General features: G+C 40.9%; 1 protein-coding gene across 7 annotated transcripts in view; it reads left to right on the forward strand.

Moving 5' to 3' along the window:
- The first annotated feature begins 404 nt into the window (after positions 1–404).
- The window catches only part of CD55 (CD55 molecule (Cromer blood group)), a 30205-nt gene continuing 12521 nt past the window's right edge, over positions 405–18088 (forward strand). For 4 of the 7 annotated variants that reach the window (XM_043924576.1, XM_043924573.1, XM_043924574.1 and 1 more), the window contains exons 1-7: positions 1478–1885; positions 2620–2811; positions 4195–4386; positions 5736–5835; positions 6829–6914; positions 11177–11365; positions 15636–16658. In XM_043924576.1, the coding sequence (XP_043780511.1) occupies positions 1786–1885; positions 2620–2811; positions 4195–4386; positions 5736–5835; positions 6829–6914; positions 11177–11365; positions 15636–16658 (1882 nt within the window). In that variant the 5' untranslated portion in view covers positions 1478–1785. Of the gene's footprint in view, positions 470–1477; positions 1886–2619; positions 2812–4194; positions 4387–5735; positions 5836–6828; positions 6915–11176; positions 11366–15635; positions 16659–18088 lie in introns of those variants that run through there. The other 3 variants (XM_043924572.1, XM_043924578.1, XM_043924577.1) reach the window with 3 other exon arrangements.

Below are 18088 nucleotides of genomic sequence, written 5' to 3' on the forward strand. Positions count from 1 at the left end.
GGGAGTGGCAGTTAAAGCCAAGGGAGGCTCTTTGGAAAAATAAATGAAGATCTGGTATAACTTCTAAAACACTCTGAGCCCTTATACACTTTGTGATTTTATGCCAAATATGGACTTAAAAATAAGGTATTTTGATATCAAGGATGAGGACCACATTAGATGGTTTTAAAAGCACTCCCCTCCCCTTCTAAACTCTAAGGTGTTTTAATACCAATTGGCTTCAGTGAAAACCTATAGGACTTCCCTTCCTGGATGGTTCTAGCACTGGGTAACACACAGTTCCGTTCAGTACAGTAAGCATGAGTCAGAGAAAATACTGTTGTAGAAACTGATGTTTTCCTCCTTGTAAAGCTCACACTAACCAATAAAGAGTGACCAGAAAGCATTTAGGAAAGGATAAGAGGCATGGACTCCGCAGCTGGTCCGCGGACCAAGGCATAATTTCAAGTTGGGGATTCCATGTAATCAGGTAAAGTGTCTGGGGGGATAGGAAACCCAGGCTAGGACTCTGCTAACCAGCTCAGTTACCCTATTGAAGGGAAACACGTTCTGAGTTGGTCCCGGTGAGGATGAATAACTGGCCTCTCATCAATGTCCTTTGGTGTTTTCGGCAGGAACAGTCCCCTGACCAGCAGTCCTAGCTCTGTGGTTCTCAAACTGGCTGCAGAGTAGAATTACGTGGACCGCTCTAAACAATCCTGATGTCCTGCGGGTCCCATCTCCAGAGATTCTAATTTAACTCCAGGTGTAGCTTGAACATTTGGATTTTAAAAACATCCCCATGCCATTCTAAGGTGTGGCCACCCTGGCAAACCCCTGGCATATACTTAAGGTTTTTCTAACAAAGCTTCCTCTTAAAATCCACCCTCTTCCTATTTAGCTTTCTAGCGCTCCGTTTTTGTTTTTACAATTTTCTCCCAGCCGACACACGTCTACAGCACAGGCCGGTGACTTTCTACTTGCAGTCACATGACAGCAGTCCCTAAGTAGAATCCAAGAGGTGTCCTTGGTTTATAAGGAATACCCCTGGCGATGAAAGCGATTCTCATGCAAACACGCTAAGAACACTGTTCACTCCCTGCTGTTTCTCGACCTGCTTTCTTGGCTGGTTTCCCATTTGCTGTTTTCAGATTACAGAATGCTCAAGGAGACAGCACGCGGTGGTTCTTCCCTCCCATCTTCTTGTTGCCATTTGACAGACCTCCAAGGTGAAGACGCCAGGTCGCTGGGTGCGTCCCATTTCTCAGCTCCGGGGGCAACCTCCAAGCCCGCCGCACCTACCGCCTAGCTTTGCAGCACTCAAAGGCGCTTCATTTCCACTTAAACTAATCCAGATTCCGGGCCTGGAACGCCTATGCCGCTTAACCAGTCCTCTCGCCTCCTTTCCCCCTATTATTTTGTTTACGTAAGAAAGCAGATATTTACATTTCCACTTGGCGGCTCATAGCAGGCTCCACCCTAGCAAAGAGAAAGCAAGAGTCCCAGCGTTTGGCCCCGGCGAGCTGCTTTCCCTGCCCCGGGCCCCTCTTTTTCCTCTTTTTCGGATCCCAGGGGCCCGTGAAGATGGGGCTCCCGCCCTTACCCCGCCCAGCACCTGGTGTGAGAAAAGCCCTCGCCCACTCATCTGGTTCGCAGTCGTTTGGTGATTCACAGCCCCGGCCCCGCCCAGGGCGCTAATCTAACTTGTTGCTCAACTTCAGAGCGCTGCCCAGACTTCAGCTCCCGTTTCCAGCCCGCTGTGTCTTCACCGCGGAGGCCCGCGCCCGGTCCCCGTCCCCGCGCGCGATGAGCCCCGCGCGCCCGCGCGCCCGCGTGCTGCTGAGCCTGCTGGGCGGGCTGGGCCCTCAGCTGCTGCTGCTACTCCTGCGTCCTCCGGCTGCGTCGGGTGAGTGGCGGTCCGGGGCGCAAGCCCACCCCTGCGGTTCAGCCTTTGGGGCAGGGTGGAAGGGGTGGAGGTCGTCGGCGCGACAGCCGAGGGGTCCGCGGAGCGCGGCGGGCGAGCCGTGTGGGCATCCCTAATGTTCCCGGAGCCCTCCACCTGTAAGGGTCAGCCCTCTACTGGCACGATCCCTGGGGACGGAAAGGGCTCTTCGCTGCTCACCTGCCACTAGGAGGTTTACTGTGCTGGACCCCAGCTGGCAGGGTTTTAGGAGGGAGCCATGGAGGGGAGATGGGCAAACGTCGAGAAGCCAAAAAGACAGGCAGAGGTCGAAGGGAGTGAATCCTCAGCATCTCCTTAAGGCTGGGAGGCCAGATCACTGCCCACCACAGGGTCCAGCCGAGCCCAGACTTGGCACTACAAGTTTGCGCGTCGTCTCCTCCAGGTGTAACGTTCCAAGGGGGCATCTGTCTGTATTGTGGGCCTCGAAACAGCATCTCTGTGAAAGTCTAGAGCTCTCTCTGTATGTATATGATAACGAGGGGCAGGAATTTCTTTTAGTTTTGAATTAATTGGCAGACAGGAAGCCTGGCAAGTTCTTGATATGTCAGCTCAGCACTGGATGGAAATATTATGCAGGCATCAAAGGCTTTTGCTGCCTCCCTTATTTGTCTTGGGAAAAGAATGTTGCTGTGAATTGAAAAGTGGTATTTCCTTCAGTTTTGTTTATTCCTTCCTAGGTGACTGCGGCCTTCCCCCAGATGTACCTAATGCCCAAGCAACTTTGGAAAGTTGGAAGTTGGGAACAAGTTTTGCTGAGGGACAGAAAGTAAACTACAAATGTAACAAAGGCTTTGTAAAAGTTCGTGGCAAGGCAGACTCAGTGGTCTGTCAAAATAATAAATGGTCAGAGCTTGCTGAATTTTGTAATCGTAAGTTCTTCATTTCATTTTAGAAAAGTTATGGGAATGGAATGTTTCTTAAGTTTAATTTTATCCCTCTTTGGAATGACTGGTAATTGATAGTTTTCTAGCATTATTAATCACCTGGGTATACCTGTTGGCAATTCACAATCTAGCTAATTGATGGCATTACTTCCTGGAATAGGTCCTGCTCTTCATTAACAGGTTTTTTTTTTTTTTTTTCCCCTAACACTGTAACTCTTGAACTGATTAATAGCGAAAATAAACAATAGGTACTGTTTAGGGAGTAAATTACCGATAACTATGTTTGGCAGTTACCTTGAGACACATAACAGAATCCTCTGTAGGACTTGCCCAGTACCACTCTGTGGTGATACTTTTTAAAAATTCTCAATTTTCATTTCAAAATCTATCTTTATAGGCATTTCCCTAGTTTGGCCTTGACATGTACAAGTAAAGATAAAATGTAATTCCTGCATTTGAACAACTTGGAGCAATAGAAGCTACAGTGAGCATAGAAACTGCCACAAGTACTTTTTGAAATCAGGTGTGAAATCAGCTTTAACTTTTTGTTTTTATTTATCCATGATCCAAGGCAGGAGGTTGAAGTACATGTCTTTGCACATGTATCATGTTTTAGTGTTTAGAACTATTCTGCATAGAGTACTTCGTCTAATTCTTCAAACAACTCCCTGAGGATGTTAAGGACTTATTCACATTTTACAGTTGAGAAAGCAGCCCCCAGTTAAACAACTTCCTTGGGCTCGGGAGCTCCTTATGCAGATGAGCCAGCGAGTCTGTTGACGATAGATCTAATGCCCCTTACACTATATGATGCCACTATAAATTCGCATTTGTCTGGATGGTTCCAGTTTTTAAATACTTCCTGTGCTCCATTGGCTCATCTGATCCTTGCCTCCATAGGTTGTCCTGAGGATTCAATGAGTTCATATGTGTAAAACATTTACAAGTACTCAATAAATGTTAGCTGTTATTATTAACTATTATTGTTGTCCAGGACACTAGCCCAGGGATCTGGAAATGCTGGTTCTTACCTATCCCTATGATACATGGGACAGGGTAAGGGAATTGGCATTAATAGAGTCAATGCCAGAATGATGCCAGGCAACTTAAATAAGTTACACTTTCTGAGTTGTGGATGGAGTGACTTTAGTGTACCAAATCTACTTCACAGGGCTCTAGTAACTGGGGAATGAAAATTTACATGTGAATATGCTGATACACTATCAATGCCATAGTGACATTAATATGAATACTAAATGTACAAAGAAATACGAGAAAAAGTGATCTAAGGACCAGATAATTAGACAGAGATTGTAACATCAAGTGATACTCATTTTTTGTTGTTGTTGCTTTTGTTAATACTTTCAGGGAGCTGTGACTTTCCAAGCAGGCTACTTTTTGCATCTCTCAAAAAGTCTTATACCCAACAGAATTATTTCCCAGAAGGTTCCACTGTGGAATATGAGTGCCGTCCAGGATACATAAGGGACCCTTCTCTCTCAGGAAACATAACTTGTCTTCAGAATTTTACGTGGTCCAAACCTGATGGATTTTGTAAAAGTGAGTACAGCTTTAAAGAGTAATCGTAGTCATATGGTGTTTGGGGAAAAAATGTTTCTTCCTTCACTCATAGACGAAGTCTATGTGTACATATTATTATTTAGAACAATTCTTAAATGAACCATTAGAACCAATTTGTTTTAAATTAGGCAAACTAATTACTTGTGAGCTAGAAATATTACTTTGCTCCCTGATTTCACATTTAAGGTTTCAGTTCAGTTCAGTCACTCAGTCGTGTCCAACTCTTTGTGACCCTATGACCCACAGCTCGCCAGGTCTCCCTGTCCATCTCCAACTCCCGGAATCCACCCAAACCCATGTCCATTTAGTTGATGATGCCATCCAACCATCTTATCCTCTGCCATCCCCTTCTGCCCTCAATCTTTCCCAGCACCAGGGTCTTTTCAAATGAGTCAGCTCTTCACATCAGGTGGCCAAATATTGTAGTTTCAGCTTCAACATCAGTCCTTCCAATGAACACCCTGGACTGATCTCCTTTAGGACTGACTGGTTGGATCTCCTTGTAGTCCAAGGGACTCTCAAGAGTCTTCTCCAACACCACAGTTCAAAAGCATCAATTCTTTGGCGCTCAGCTTTCTTTATAGTCCAACACTCACAAGCATACATGACCACTGTGAAAACCTTTAAGATTAAACCTAGTTTGCTGCTGCTGCTGAGTCACGTCAGTCATGTCTGACTCTGCGCGACCCCATAGATGGGAGCCCACCAGGCTCCCCCATCCCTGGGATTCTCCAAGCAACAACACTAGAGTGGGTTGCCATTTCCTTCTCCCTGTGCATGAAAGTGAAAAGTGAAGTGAAGTTGCTCAGTCATGTCCAACTCAGCAACCCCATGGACTGCAGCCTGGCAGGCTCCTCCATCTATGGGATTTTCCAGGCAAGAGTACTAGAGTGGGGTGCCTAAAAATGAAATATTGGTAAAGAACTCTCCTGCCAATGCAGGAGACTTAAGAGACAGGAGTTTGATCCCTGGGTCAGGAAGGTCCCCTGGAGAAGGAAATGGCCCACTCCAGTATTCTTCCCTGGAGAATCCCATGGACTGAGGAGCCTGGCAGGCTGCAGTCCACAGGGCCGCATGGAGTTGGATGTGACTGAAGCGACTTAACATGGTGCAAAATGACTTAAGTGTATATTTTGAGGAAAGTGAAAGTCGCTCAGTCGTGTTTGACTCTTTGTGACCCCATGGACTAATACGTTGCTTTCTTGAAACTGATCAAATGAAGGTACAATTTAAATAGTTGGATAAGTAATAGCAATGGTTCAGATGGTGAAATTGCATAGATGTGCCTGATAATTTAATGAAAAAAATCAACTTATATTCTTTCCTAGAAAGATCATGTCCTAAGCCTAGAGAAATAGAAAATGGTCATGTCAAGATAACAACTGACATACTATTTGGTGCGGAGATCTATTTTTCATGTAACACAGGGTAAGTTTGAGCATATGAAACACTATATTTAACAACTGGGAAAACAAATTAGGATTTAAGATGGAAACTTTTTGATTTGTGACCAGTGTTTACGAGCAATAAAACTACCCTTCTGCTCAATGATGAACTCATTGCAGTTAAAATTAGTAAAATGGGGCAAAAAAGGAATATTTCTTATAATACCGCCACAATTCTCTCAATTGTTAGATTTCATTATAAAATTTTAACTGTGACTTGTAGAGGAAAAAACTTGTGATAAGTTGATGATCCTTGGAGAAATTAAATCTTTCAGTGTTGAAACCAGTCTTTACCTAAATAATGAGTTTGCATTTGTTTGTTTTCTTTGTATGCAAATAATCTGTTATAAAATATCAAGGGTGAAAAACAATCATTCTTAGTGTAAAAATACCCTTCTGACCTAAGATCTTTTGTAAGTTCTCTATATATGGGAAAGGGGTATTGTCATTGAGGATTATCAGTGTTTCAAGTGCTACTAAAAACTTTATATTCATTTTCTCATTTAATATCTGTAAATTGAACTATGATATTTTATTCTGTGTGTGTGTATCCGTGTTCTTTATAAAGCTACCAGTATCATTTGTCTCCTGTACTAAACACAGATATTTGGATCATTAATAACAAATCTGGGGATACTTTGAATGCTTTAAATATAAGTACATTCTGTTATTCTATGGAATCTATATTGATCTTTGAGAACTCAGAAATAGAAAAGATTTAAGCATCTGTATTCAACATATGCCTTACCCAAATAAAAAATATTTTGCTTATCTTACACTTTTTTATCTTTGATGTCACCCTTTTAGATATAAGTTTTTCTTTTCCTTTAAACTGCCAAATGAGCCTTTATCAACTGTTGTTTTGTCTCTGTCTCCTGGTGTAACAAATATTGTAAGGTGCTATTCTGAAGGAGTTAAGGGAAGTCAAATATGTGTGAATGGAACTTAATGTTTTTTTCTTCCCTCATTATTTTAGGTACAAATTAGTTGGTGCAGCTTCTAGTTACTGTGCTGCTATGGGAAATACTGTTGGGTGGGCTGATGAATTTCCAGAATGTCAAGGTAAGACTGAAAAATTCTAAGCACTCTGCTATGGGACTGAATAATCAATGATAAATTGCTTTTTGGTCTTTAAAATTACCCTCAGTATATATTTGTAGTACCCTCACCTTCCAATGTGTGAATGTTTTGCCTAGTTTATATAACTCTATTAGTAATGCTTCTTAGTTTATTAACCATGAGGATAAAGGATCAAAAATTAACTAAGGTTTATATTGTGCTTGGTCATTTATTATCTTATCATTCCTTCTAACAGTCAAATAAAATAGATTTGGGATGTTTTTCCCCCTCCTTCATAATTTTTAATTTTTGGTGGTTAAAATACTATTCATTAGAAGGTCTCTATGACTTGACCGTATATGCCAAAATAAGTGGCCAAAGTAGGCACTGAACCCAGACCTCTTGATTTTAAACCCGTCATTCTTCTAAGACCTAGTGTTACTTACACTAGACCCCTTTAAGGATTGTTAACTGAGCTAATTATGTTGAAGTGTTTTAAACCGTGATATACTTTTATCTTTAGAGAAAGAAGCATTCATAGTAATGAAGAAATAACTGCACTTGAAAATTCTATCTTCTCAAGAGGGAAGAGGGCACAGAGATTAATTTCCTAAAAGGGTATATCAAGTTAGATGTATGTGCATTAGCGACATATGTCTCCTGAAAACAGAGGAGTAGATATGTGCTGTGTTTTAAAAAGTAGGTTTTATTTCTCTCATCCTCGTTGAAATTATTGCTCATTTCAAGTTTTGGTGTTATTAAGAGCAGGAAACGTGAGTAGATATAGTATAATTTAACAAGCATCACACTCTTTGGTAGGGAAAGTGTGGGGTCAGCTGATAAGAAGACAAATGAAATGAGGCCTTGCCAACCAGGAGTTTGCTCTTGCCACACCCCCCCTTGGACCCCACCTCCTATATCTACTATTTCTTCCTCTTTTTCATTATTATTTTCAAGTATCCATCCTTACTACCTGCCATCACCTTTCCTATTTCCATCATCCAGTTAGGCATTCTGTAAATGATACTAAAGCAAACATGGAAAGCAAGCAGGAGCTGCAGTTACTGCTGCTAAGTCTCTTCAATCGTGTCCGACTCTGTGCGACCCCATAGACGGAAGCCCATCAGGCTCCCCTGTCCCTGGGATTCTCCAGGCAAGAACACTGGAGTGGGTTGCCATTTCCTTCTCCAATGCATGAAAGTGAAAATTGAAACGGAAGTCACTCAGTCATGTCTGACTCTTAGCGACCCCATGGACTGCAGCCTACCAGGCTCCTCCGTCCATGGGATTTTCCAGGCAAGAGCAATGGAGTGGGTTGCCATTGCCTTCTCCAAAGCAGGAGCTAGACCGTATCTTTTTTGCTGACAGAGGCAACAGCTTATCACAAAGTCTGGACAAGCAGTCTCCCAGCTGAGGCCAACATATTTACAAGCAACCGCTGTCATGAATTTCACAGAAATGTGTACACCAAGCGTGTGTTCCAGCACAGAAGAGCTTTTGCGCTGCAAACCCCATTTCTCTTTGTGTTTGCCTATAGCTAGTCCAGATCTTGCTCTCGGTCTAACATCTTCAACTCTGTGGTAAAAACCCTGATGTCCATATTTTCAGCTCTGACTGTCTTACCTGGCTCTGCAACTCTGCAATCACTGACATCTGTATTCTGTGGGAAAGAGCCCTTTTCATTCAGCAACCCCATGTCTTCAACTATCCCTATTAAAGCCCTACTTCTCCTAGTGTAGACTTTCCATTAAAAACTTCAAGTGGAAAGTATAAACTCTTAAGCAATGAGGTTTTTGACCTTGCCTGAGCACACAGCATATCTCAAGTATGCAGTCTGGGCCTTTATCAACACATGAGGCAGCATTGGTGTCCCTGTATGGATGTGGATATGGAGGTGTGGATCCAAAGAAGGAAGGAACAATGGGCATATTCAGAACTTTTCCTTGGTCATACATCAATCAGAGGTGACACTTGTTCACCTCTGAAGAAAGCCTCAGTGTCAGAAACACCTGTTTTCCTACCTTTCTGCCAGTATTTTCTTTTCAACAATAATTTTAGTTGACGGCTAGTACACACTAGCCTAGAATCAGTCGCTGCTATATAATATCTGTCATTCCAGGCTCCTCTCATTATCTTAACCTCTCACTTGTAATCACCAAATATTATTTCCTTTATCTCTTAATGTATTTCTCAAACCTGTATTTTATCTTCTATATATAACACTTTTAATATGGCTTACTAGCCTTCATTTCGACTTTTCAATAAGGGCTATTCCTAACATTTTCAGGGCCTAGGACAAGAGTATAAATGGAGGTCCCAGGGCCTCCGTGGTAGCATCTGACTGCAATGCGGGAGACCCAGGTTTGATCCCTGGGTCACAAGATCCCCTGGAGAAGGAAATGGCAACCCACTCCAGTATTCTTGCCTGGAAAATCCCGTGGGCTGAGAATCCTGGTAGGCTACAGTCTGTGGGGTCACAAGGAGTCGGACAGGACTGAGTGACTTCACTCACTCACTCAGTCTAAGATTCAGCCTTTCTCAAGTTGGTGCCCCCTTCTCACACTGTGAGGGGTCTCTGATGCCTGTAAGTGGATAGCTCGACCTACACACCCAAATCATATCCCCTGTAACCCTTAGCCCCACTCCGTTGAACTCTGGCCTAAAAGTGGACACCTCAGCAGTATAGACTATTGTCAAGAATATGGACGAGGAAAAGCCCTGAAAGGAGTGTTGGCCCAGGGAGTTCTGGGCACCAGTTCCTGGAGCATGATTTAGACGGGGTGGGGAGGAGCTCACATTGAGCCTGCTGTCTCAGCCCTGCAGTTCCCCATCCAGCAGAGAGAGGCACACCCAGAGGAGGGCAAGAGCATGGCCTTTCACGAGGTGGGAGCTAGGCAGGAGTTCCACTTGCTCAAGTGATGCTGACTGCAGTGGCCTCCAGCCTGCATCTCAGACACCTTCAGTGTTTTATCCAGCCTCAACCCAGTCATCCACCTGAAACACAAACGTGACTTGTCTCTTTCCTTCTTGAGAGAGACTTGATAGTATCTCCTCATCATTTACAATGTACAAACCCCTTCCTATAGTGTACAAGTCTAGCCATAGCCTATCCAATTCTCCACACGTTATGTCTTGCCCTCCTCCTTCAGAAACTGCTGAGGTTGTCTGGATACCTCAGACTTCTTCATGTCCCCACATCATTCCTATGATGCTGCCTTTGCCGGGAAATCCCTTCAGTGCCCCCACCCCTTTTATTTTGTTTCTTAAGAGTTTGCTCTGGAATTTCTCCTCGCAGCTTTCCCTGACTGTACCCACAGTCCCGGGCTGGGTAGCTGTTCTTTATTTCCATAACACTGTACACGCTTCTGTGATAATCCTCACCATTTTGTATGGACATGACCTCTTTGAATGTCTCTTTCTACTATAGTTTAAGACAGAGGAACTGTATCTTACTTGGTTATACTTCTATTTATAGAACAATGCCCAGTACGTATTAGGTGCTCGGAAACTGTTGGGACTGAACTGATGGTAATGTGTGTTGTCAATACCCACTCAGCCCAGTGTCAATCAGATTAGCTTGTTTTTATTCCCTGCTTTGATCAGTGGCCTAAAAGTAATTCATAAATAGCTAGTATTGTCTGGGTACTTAAGGGTATTTGATGTAATATAATTTGACTTCTACATGTGATCACATTGCTTTCCTGCTTAAAAAAAAGACAAGAAGAACAGCTTCATGTCTCTAGAGAATGTGGACCCATCAAATTTTTTATTAGGGAAGCTGCCAGGGAGAGGCTTCTTTTTATAATATGACAATCAATACTTTGCTTGTATTTGTTTTACAAATTCAGCTGCTCAGTAAGATTTACTTCAAATAAAAGGCCAAGAGTCAACACATGCTTTAAAAATTTTATCCTGAAAATTATAGTCTAATTTTGACTTTTAAAATCTTTTGCTCTATCCAAAATTTCTGTTTCCCATGCATGCCACTTACATTCCCAGCTCCTTTCATTCAGTATTGTTTCTCCCTGGAATCAAAAGCAGAGCCCTCTCCTCTGCTCTAAGGAGGGTACATCTTAGGTTTAAACTCGAGTCCTTTTACTCCTTAAATGGAAGTCTCTGCCTTGCTTTCTCTGAGATGAAATGTTCAATTTAGAAGAATGGTATATTTTAATTTTTTTAAATAAAATATTTAACCTATTTTAATCTTGTTTATAAAAATATCTTGGGGATTTAATTTATTAACATATGTTATGATGTTTTAAAAGAAATTTTATGCCCAGAACCACCAAAAGTTGACCATGGGATGATTCAAGAGAAACAAAACAGTTATGCATACGGACAATCTGTAACATATAAATGTATGGAAGGCTTCACCCTACATGGAGAGAGCTCTATCTATTGTAAGGTAGAAGATGACAAAGGAGCGTGGAGTGGCCCCCTACCTCAATGCAGAGGTAATCAGTTTGCGAAGTTACATTTCTGTTTATCCTTACCCTTGGGTCTGTATATGGGCTTCAGAGAGTATACAAACTCCCTGAGAAATGAATGTAAAATGTTGTACATATGCATATTTGCATTTTTCTGGGGAATAGACTCTACGAGGGGGTCTATGACTTCCAAAAAGGAAGAAGCACCGATGTGGAGAACATATGTTGTTGCTGCTGTTGTTTAGTTGCTTAGTCGTGTCTTAGTCTATGTGACCCCATGGACCGTAGCCTGCCAGACTCCTCTGTCCATGGGATCCTCCAGGCAAGAATACTGGAATGGGTTGCCATTTGCTTCTCCAGGGGATCTTCCCAACCCAGGAATCAAACTTGAGTCTCCACTTCTCCTGCATTACAGGCAGATTCCTTTACTGCTGAGCCACCGTATGGTAAAATACAAATAATACACACATGACCTCTGTGAGTATATGTATTTGTGTAATAGTGCAGGTGTGTGCATACTCAGTCATGTCTGACTCTTTGTGACCCTATGGATTACAGCCCACCAGGCTCCTCTGTCCATGGTATTCTCTAGGCAAGAATACTGGAGTGGGTTGCCATTTCCTGTTCCAGGGGACCTTCCTGACCCAAGGATCAAAGCCAGGTCTCCTGTGTCTCCTGCATTGCAGGTGGATTCTTTACTGCTTGAACCACAGAGAAGGATGGCGATGTATTTTATATATATATATATATATATATATATATACACACACACATATATATTTATATGCACACACGTATGTCTCGTGTTTTTAGTGAATTAGGTTATATTTGCTGATTCTTACCATGTTACTTTCAATGAGTTAATATAGATATATTCTTGTTTATAAAAAAAGTGTATAAATTGGTTTATTTAATTGAGAGGAAATCTTTGAGCTGGAGGATCTAAATAATGATCTTATATGTTGTGACAACAAAGAGAAACTCTTGCCTACCTCTTGACTTCATTGAATTGTACTGTTTTCTGCCTCCAGAATTTCTCTCTTATTGACAATGCGCTCTTCTTTACATTTCTAGAACTTTCCTAGGAGGTGGCATTTATTTAAGCAGTATCATATTCAAATGCCAGTATAACTCAAAGAAATGCTGCTTTTATAATTATACTTGAATTTTATTAGCATGGTTTTTAAATAGCATTGCTTATTAATAGTAATTTTTTCATATAAGTGATAGACATGAATATTATGAAGCAGTGTTAAAACTAGGCTTCCCAGGTAGCTCATCTGGTGAAGAATCTACCTGCAATGCAGAAGACCTCAGTTTGATTCCTGGGTTGGGAAGTTCCCCTGGAGAAGGGATAGGCTACCCACTCCAGTATTCTTGGGCTTCCCTGGTAGCTCAGACAGTAAGGAATCCACCTGCAATGCAGGAGACCTGGGTTTGATCCCTGGATTGGGAAGATCCTATGGAGGAGGGCATGGCAACCCACTCCAGTATTCTTGTCTGGTGAATCCCCATGGACAGAGGATCCTGGCGGGCTACAGTCCATGGGGTCACAGAGAGTCGGACATGACTGAGTGATTAAGCACAGCACAATGTTTAAACCATGTTGATGATTATATAAAATGAGAAGCAAAAGTCTCTTCTAGTCCTACCCTCAGAAGTAGCCACTCTTTACAAATTTTTGTTATTTATTCTAGGAAATAAATATACATACACATATTTCTTTTTAAAATCATATTAATTATATGGATATATTATTTACTTAACCAGTCTCCTGTTGAAGGGAATTTAGTATCTGTTCTAGTTTTTAAAAAATTATTTTACAAAAGTTCTACAGTAAATATTATTCTGTTCCTTATATCTGTGCAAGTACATTTTTTACAATAAATTCCTTGCAGTGTAATTACAATATCAAAGATATATGCATTTAAACTTTTGATAGATGTTACCAATATTGTTTCAAAAGAAACTGTACCAATTTACTGTCCCAGTAATATTGCATATTTGTTCTCTGTATCATTAATGATAACAGTTATTATGATGTGGAGATGTGATAGTTAAAGGATGGAAATTTCATTTAGTTGTTTGAATTCATTTAAAGTGAGTGAATTTTGATATTTTAAAATTTAGCCATATGAGCCACTTCATATTTATTTCCCCTATTTTATTAAATACTCAGCTATTTAGAATTTATAATTCTGTGGTAATGCTCAAGGATGTCATGGCAGGCCAATGCTGGCATGACAATAACTACAAAACCTGGGTAGATTATTTTTAAAAACCATATTTTAAAGGCAAAAATTGTTCCCTCAGGGGAATAAGTAGGGCTGAATGAGCTAAAATTCCAAGTGAAGGCAAACGATTCTGATGTGCACGTAGGCTGAGGATCTGTCTTGAGCCAGATAAAAGACCATTGCTCTTGGTCGTTGTGGTTAGCTAGGATAACACACTAGAAACTGGAAATCCTCAAATGCTGACCCAGTTTTTCCTAAGAGCCATTTGCCGATTTCTAGGAATGCAGATGAGACTGGGGAGCTAGACCCCAAGCTGCCAAAGTACAAAATGAGATCTTCCTGACCCTTATGGTATTTGGACAACAGACCCATCACAAGAACAGGCTTGTATCAAGCATACAGCCAGCGTCCTTCTTATAACATTTAAGCTCATTTGGAAGCTTTGTGGAGAGAGAGGTTGTGTTGCTAGAGAGAGCACTGCTGAAGCATTGACTTGGATCGCCCACAGTCTCTCAGGGCTGAGGAAGAAAGATCCACTTCCAAGAAGCAGCGGCAAGAGCAGAAGTAGGCTGTGTCATATGGGAAAACTGTAACCCAGCTCGGTCCTCATGGGTCAGGATGTGGTCACCGCAAACCAATCTGCCTATCAGAAGAGGGTACTCTCCCTTTGGAAGATCATATCATCTGAATTTTATACAATGTATTGCATATAATAAAAATTATGAGATGTGGAGAGATGTAAGAAATTATAACCAAATTAGGAGAAATGAAAAGCAAATAAGAAAAATCTAGATAATTGAGTTAGCAGATAAGGACTTTAAGTGATTAATATATTCAAGATACTAACAGAAAAGATAGAGAACTTCAGCAGAGATTTGGAGTCTATAAAATGGAGTAAAATAGACATTCTTCAATAGGAAAATATAGTAGCTGAGCAGCACAGTAGACAGGTTTAACAGCAATTTGGACATAGCAGGAGATGGTAGATGGAAGAAAGGTTAATTAAAACTGAAAGACAAAAAGAAAAATAAAGTAAAATACAGACCAAATTTGAGGACATTTGAGATATGACTGTTCTAATTATGATAAAAAAAAAAATAGGGGAGAGAAAGAGAGAGAGGGAGAGAAGTGTAAGAAATATACTAAGAGATAATGACTGAAAAATTTCCCAAAGTGATGAAGTATATCAACCAAGAGATTCCAAAAACCTTCAGGACTCTAAGCAGAATAAAAACAAAATCATCTCCAGGCACCTCATAGCAAAACTTTTTGGAAACTCATTCATTTTACAGATGAGAAAACTGAAGCTTAGAGAAGTTGACAGCAGTCTCTAATATGTGGTCAGACAGGCTTACACACTGCTCAGTACTGCCTTATGAGGGAGATTGGATCAGCAATCCAAAGTCAAATAGACCTAAAATTTTAATGTTAGATTGGTGACTCTCAGAATAGGGTCTTCACTAAATTTGCACTTCAGATATTTGTTATCTCACCTAAAATCCAAAGAGGAACTAAACTATTTTTCTATGTAAAGTTGGTAACCAACACAGGAGGAGAAAAGGGATTTACTGTAGTCTGACTGAATTTATTGCTTTAAAAGAGAAGTGAAACAAAACAAGTTCCCAAGGTCACTAACATGTCCTGACTGCTTTGGAAAAAGTGACTATGTTGTGCTTATCTTTGTTGGTTCAAGGTTGCATCCTGTTCTTCTTTGGTCTTGGCATGAGGGAAAGAGGACAATTTATGAGAAAAACTCTTTATTTGAGGGGTTTTAAGAATGAGATCACTGCCAGTTCTGACTTTGATTTCCTTTTTCAAATAGAAAACAGTTTTAGGAATCTCAATATTACTTTGGTGTTGCCTATAGGTACAACTTATTTCAAAGCAAAGATAATATATAGCATTTCAGTTCCTTGGGAAAGACATGAGAATACTTGGTTTCCTAAAAGTCTTACTTAGATATTTTTGGGGAAAGAGAAGAGTCAGAGCAAACAGTTGGTTCCTAAATCTTAACTTGGACAGCATTATTTACCTAATTTTATTATAACATTTTTCTTCTACAGAAACTTTTTACAATGTCATACCAAAAGTTCCGAAACCCACTGAAGTAAATGTTCCAGGTACCAAAGTCTTATCAACTCCTCAGAAACCCACCACTGTAAATGTTTCAGCTACAGAAACCCCACCAACTCCTCAGAAACCCACCACTGTAAATGTTCCAGCTACAGAAATCTCACCAACTCCTCAGAAACCCACCACTATAAATATTTCAGCTACAGAAACCCCACCAACTCCTCAGAAACCCACCACTGTAAATGTTCCAGCCACAGAAACCTCACCAACTCCTCAGAAACCCACCACGGTAAATGTTCCAGCTACAGAAACCTCACCGACTCCTCAGAAACCCACCACTGTAAATATTTCAGCTACAGAAACCCCACCAGCTCCTCAGAAACCCACCACTGTAAATGTTCCAGCCACAGAAACCTCACCAACTCCTCAGAAACCCACCACTATAAATGTTCCAGCTACAGAAACCTCACCAACTCCTCAGAAACCCACCACTGTAAATATTTCAGCTACAGAGACCCCACCAACTCCTCAGAAACCCACCACTGTAAATGTTCCAGCTACAGAAACCTCACCAACTCCTCAGAAACTCATCACAATAAATTCTTCAGCTACAAAGCCCACACTAGTTTCTCAGACATACACCACTGTAAATGTTCCAGCTACAAAGGTCCCATCACCTTCTCAGAAACCTTCCACAGCCAATGATTCCGCCATGACAGCCTGGAATTCCCCAATATCAAACACTGTCTCTACAGCAGCTCAGAATCCCATCATGGCAAATGCTTCTACAACCACACCAACAACCCAAAGATTCACCCCAGCAAAATCTTTACTTACACAGAATCTTAAAGCTACACAGAAGTCCACTTCTATACATACGACCGAGGGTCTCCGTATAACACAAAGACTGACCTCTGCTCATGTTACAGCAGCAAAAAGCACAGCTGTTCCCAGGACAAGCCCGCGTTTTCATACAACAAGCACACCTAAAGGAAGAGGAAGCGCTCCTTCAGGTCAGTTGACTCAGTTCAGGTTTCCACATATGGCTTTTATGTGCCATGGTAGAAATTTCACATTCATCAGGGTTAAAAAAATTTAAGTAGTCTCTGGTTTATTGTAGGGAGAGTTTCTTCATAGCAATGTTCTGACTTTCTACAGAGGCTAACTTTGGATTGTGCTAGAGCATACCTTTAAGAAAGAAATATTTTTGCAATGATACAGAAAAAGGTTGTGGTGTCATAAAAGCAATTCTAAATTAAGGTCAGTAAAAAAATGCTGCTTTTCATGTTAGCTTTAGGGAGTCACTGAATTCCTCATGATCCTTCAAAGAACCAAGTATGTATAATCCTTTAGGTTGATTTCTAGGTCTGATTCAGTGACAGCGACCCATCCCTCAAGCATGCTAAAGGAACTCTCCAGATTCCCTAGAGTTGCTGATTTGGTTAAGTACCTTAATAGTATCTTCTGAGTAATTAAAAACACAGAGTTCTTTGAAATCTTTCAGGTTAACTCTTTAAATGACAGTTTTTATGAAAGCAGAGTAACATATGCTTTAGATTTAAGGAAAACTTACTGAGTGAATGAAACCCATCTAACTAATGCTTTTTCAGACCACCAGGATATCTTCTTATTTTACAACTTGCTTAATGAATAGCCATTTTTATAGACACTTTTGTTCTCTAATAGAGATATGTGGATTTTTGGTTGTTTTTATCCATTAAAAATATACATAAAGGCTTAATAACTTTCCTAAAGCAAATATCAGTGTAACTACCACATATGTCAAGAAATAGAGCAGCATCAGCCCCTCAATTTCCAGATGCTCTGTCGATTCTGAACTCTGTTCTCTGACTTCTCCAGCCAGTGGAACTGTGGCTTTCCACTCTCTGTGCCAAGTGGCCTAGGGATTTCTCCCTGCTGCATGCAGGCAGATCCCACTCCTTGCAGCTCATCTGCTGCCTGAGCTCTCTCAGTTTTGATTTATTTCTTCCTGAGTTAGTTTGTTCTTCCGTGTCTTCAGATAGTTATCATTGTTGATTTTTCAGTACGTTGTCCAGATTTCATAAATTGCCATACTCAAGCTCATTTGGCCATTAGCCACAATCTTTAAGAACTTTAAACATTATAGATATTATTGTTGAAATTTCATTTGTATGTTTCTTTATTCCTTTAGGTAAAAGGTCAAATACACAAAATCTCACTCCAATTAGTTCCCCTTTTTAAAAAGCGAACTTCAATTCCTGCCTGCTTCTTTAAAAAAATTTTTTTATCAAAGTATAGTTGATTTACAATGTTGTGTTCATTTCTTCCATACGGCAAAGTGACTCAGCTTGTATGTATAAATCCCAACCTTCTAATTTCTCTCTCCCTCCAACCTTTCCCCTTTGGTAACCATAAATTTTGTGTTCTAAGTCTGTGAGTCTGTTTCTGTTTTGTAAATAAG

The sequence above is a fragment of the Cervus elaphus genome, chromosome 14 (genome assembly GCF_910594005.1).
Source record: "Cervus elaphus chromosome 14, mCerEla1.1, whole genome shotgun sequence".
Classification (NCBI taxonomy): Eukaryota; Metazoa; Chordata; class Mammalia; order Artiodactyla; family Cervidae; genus Cervus; species Cervus elaphus.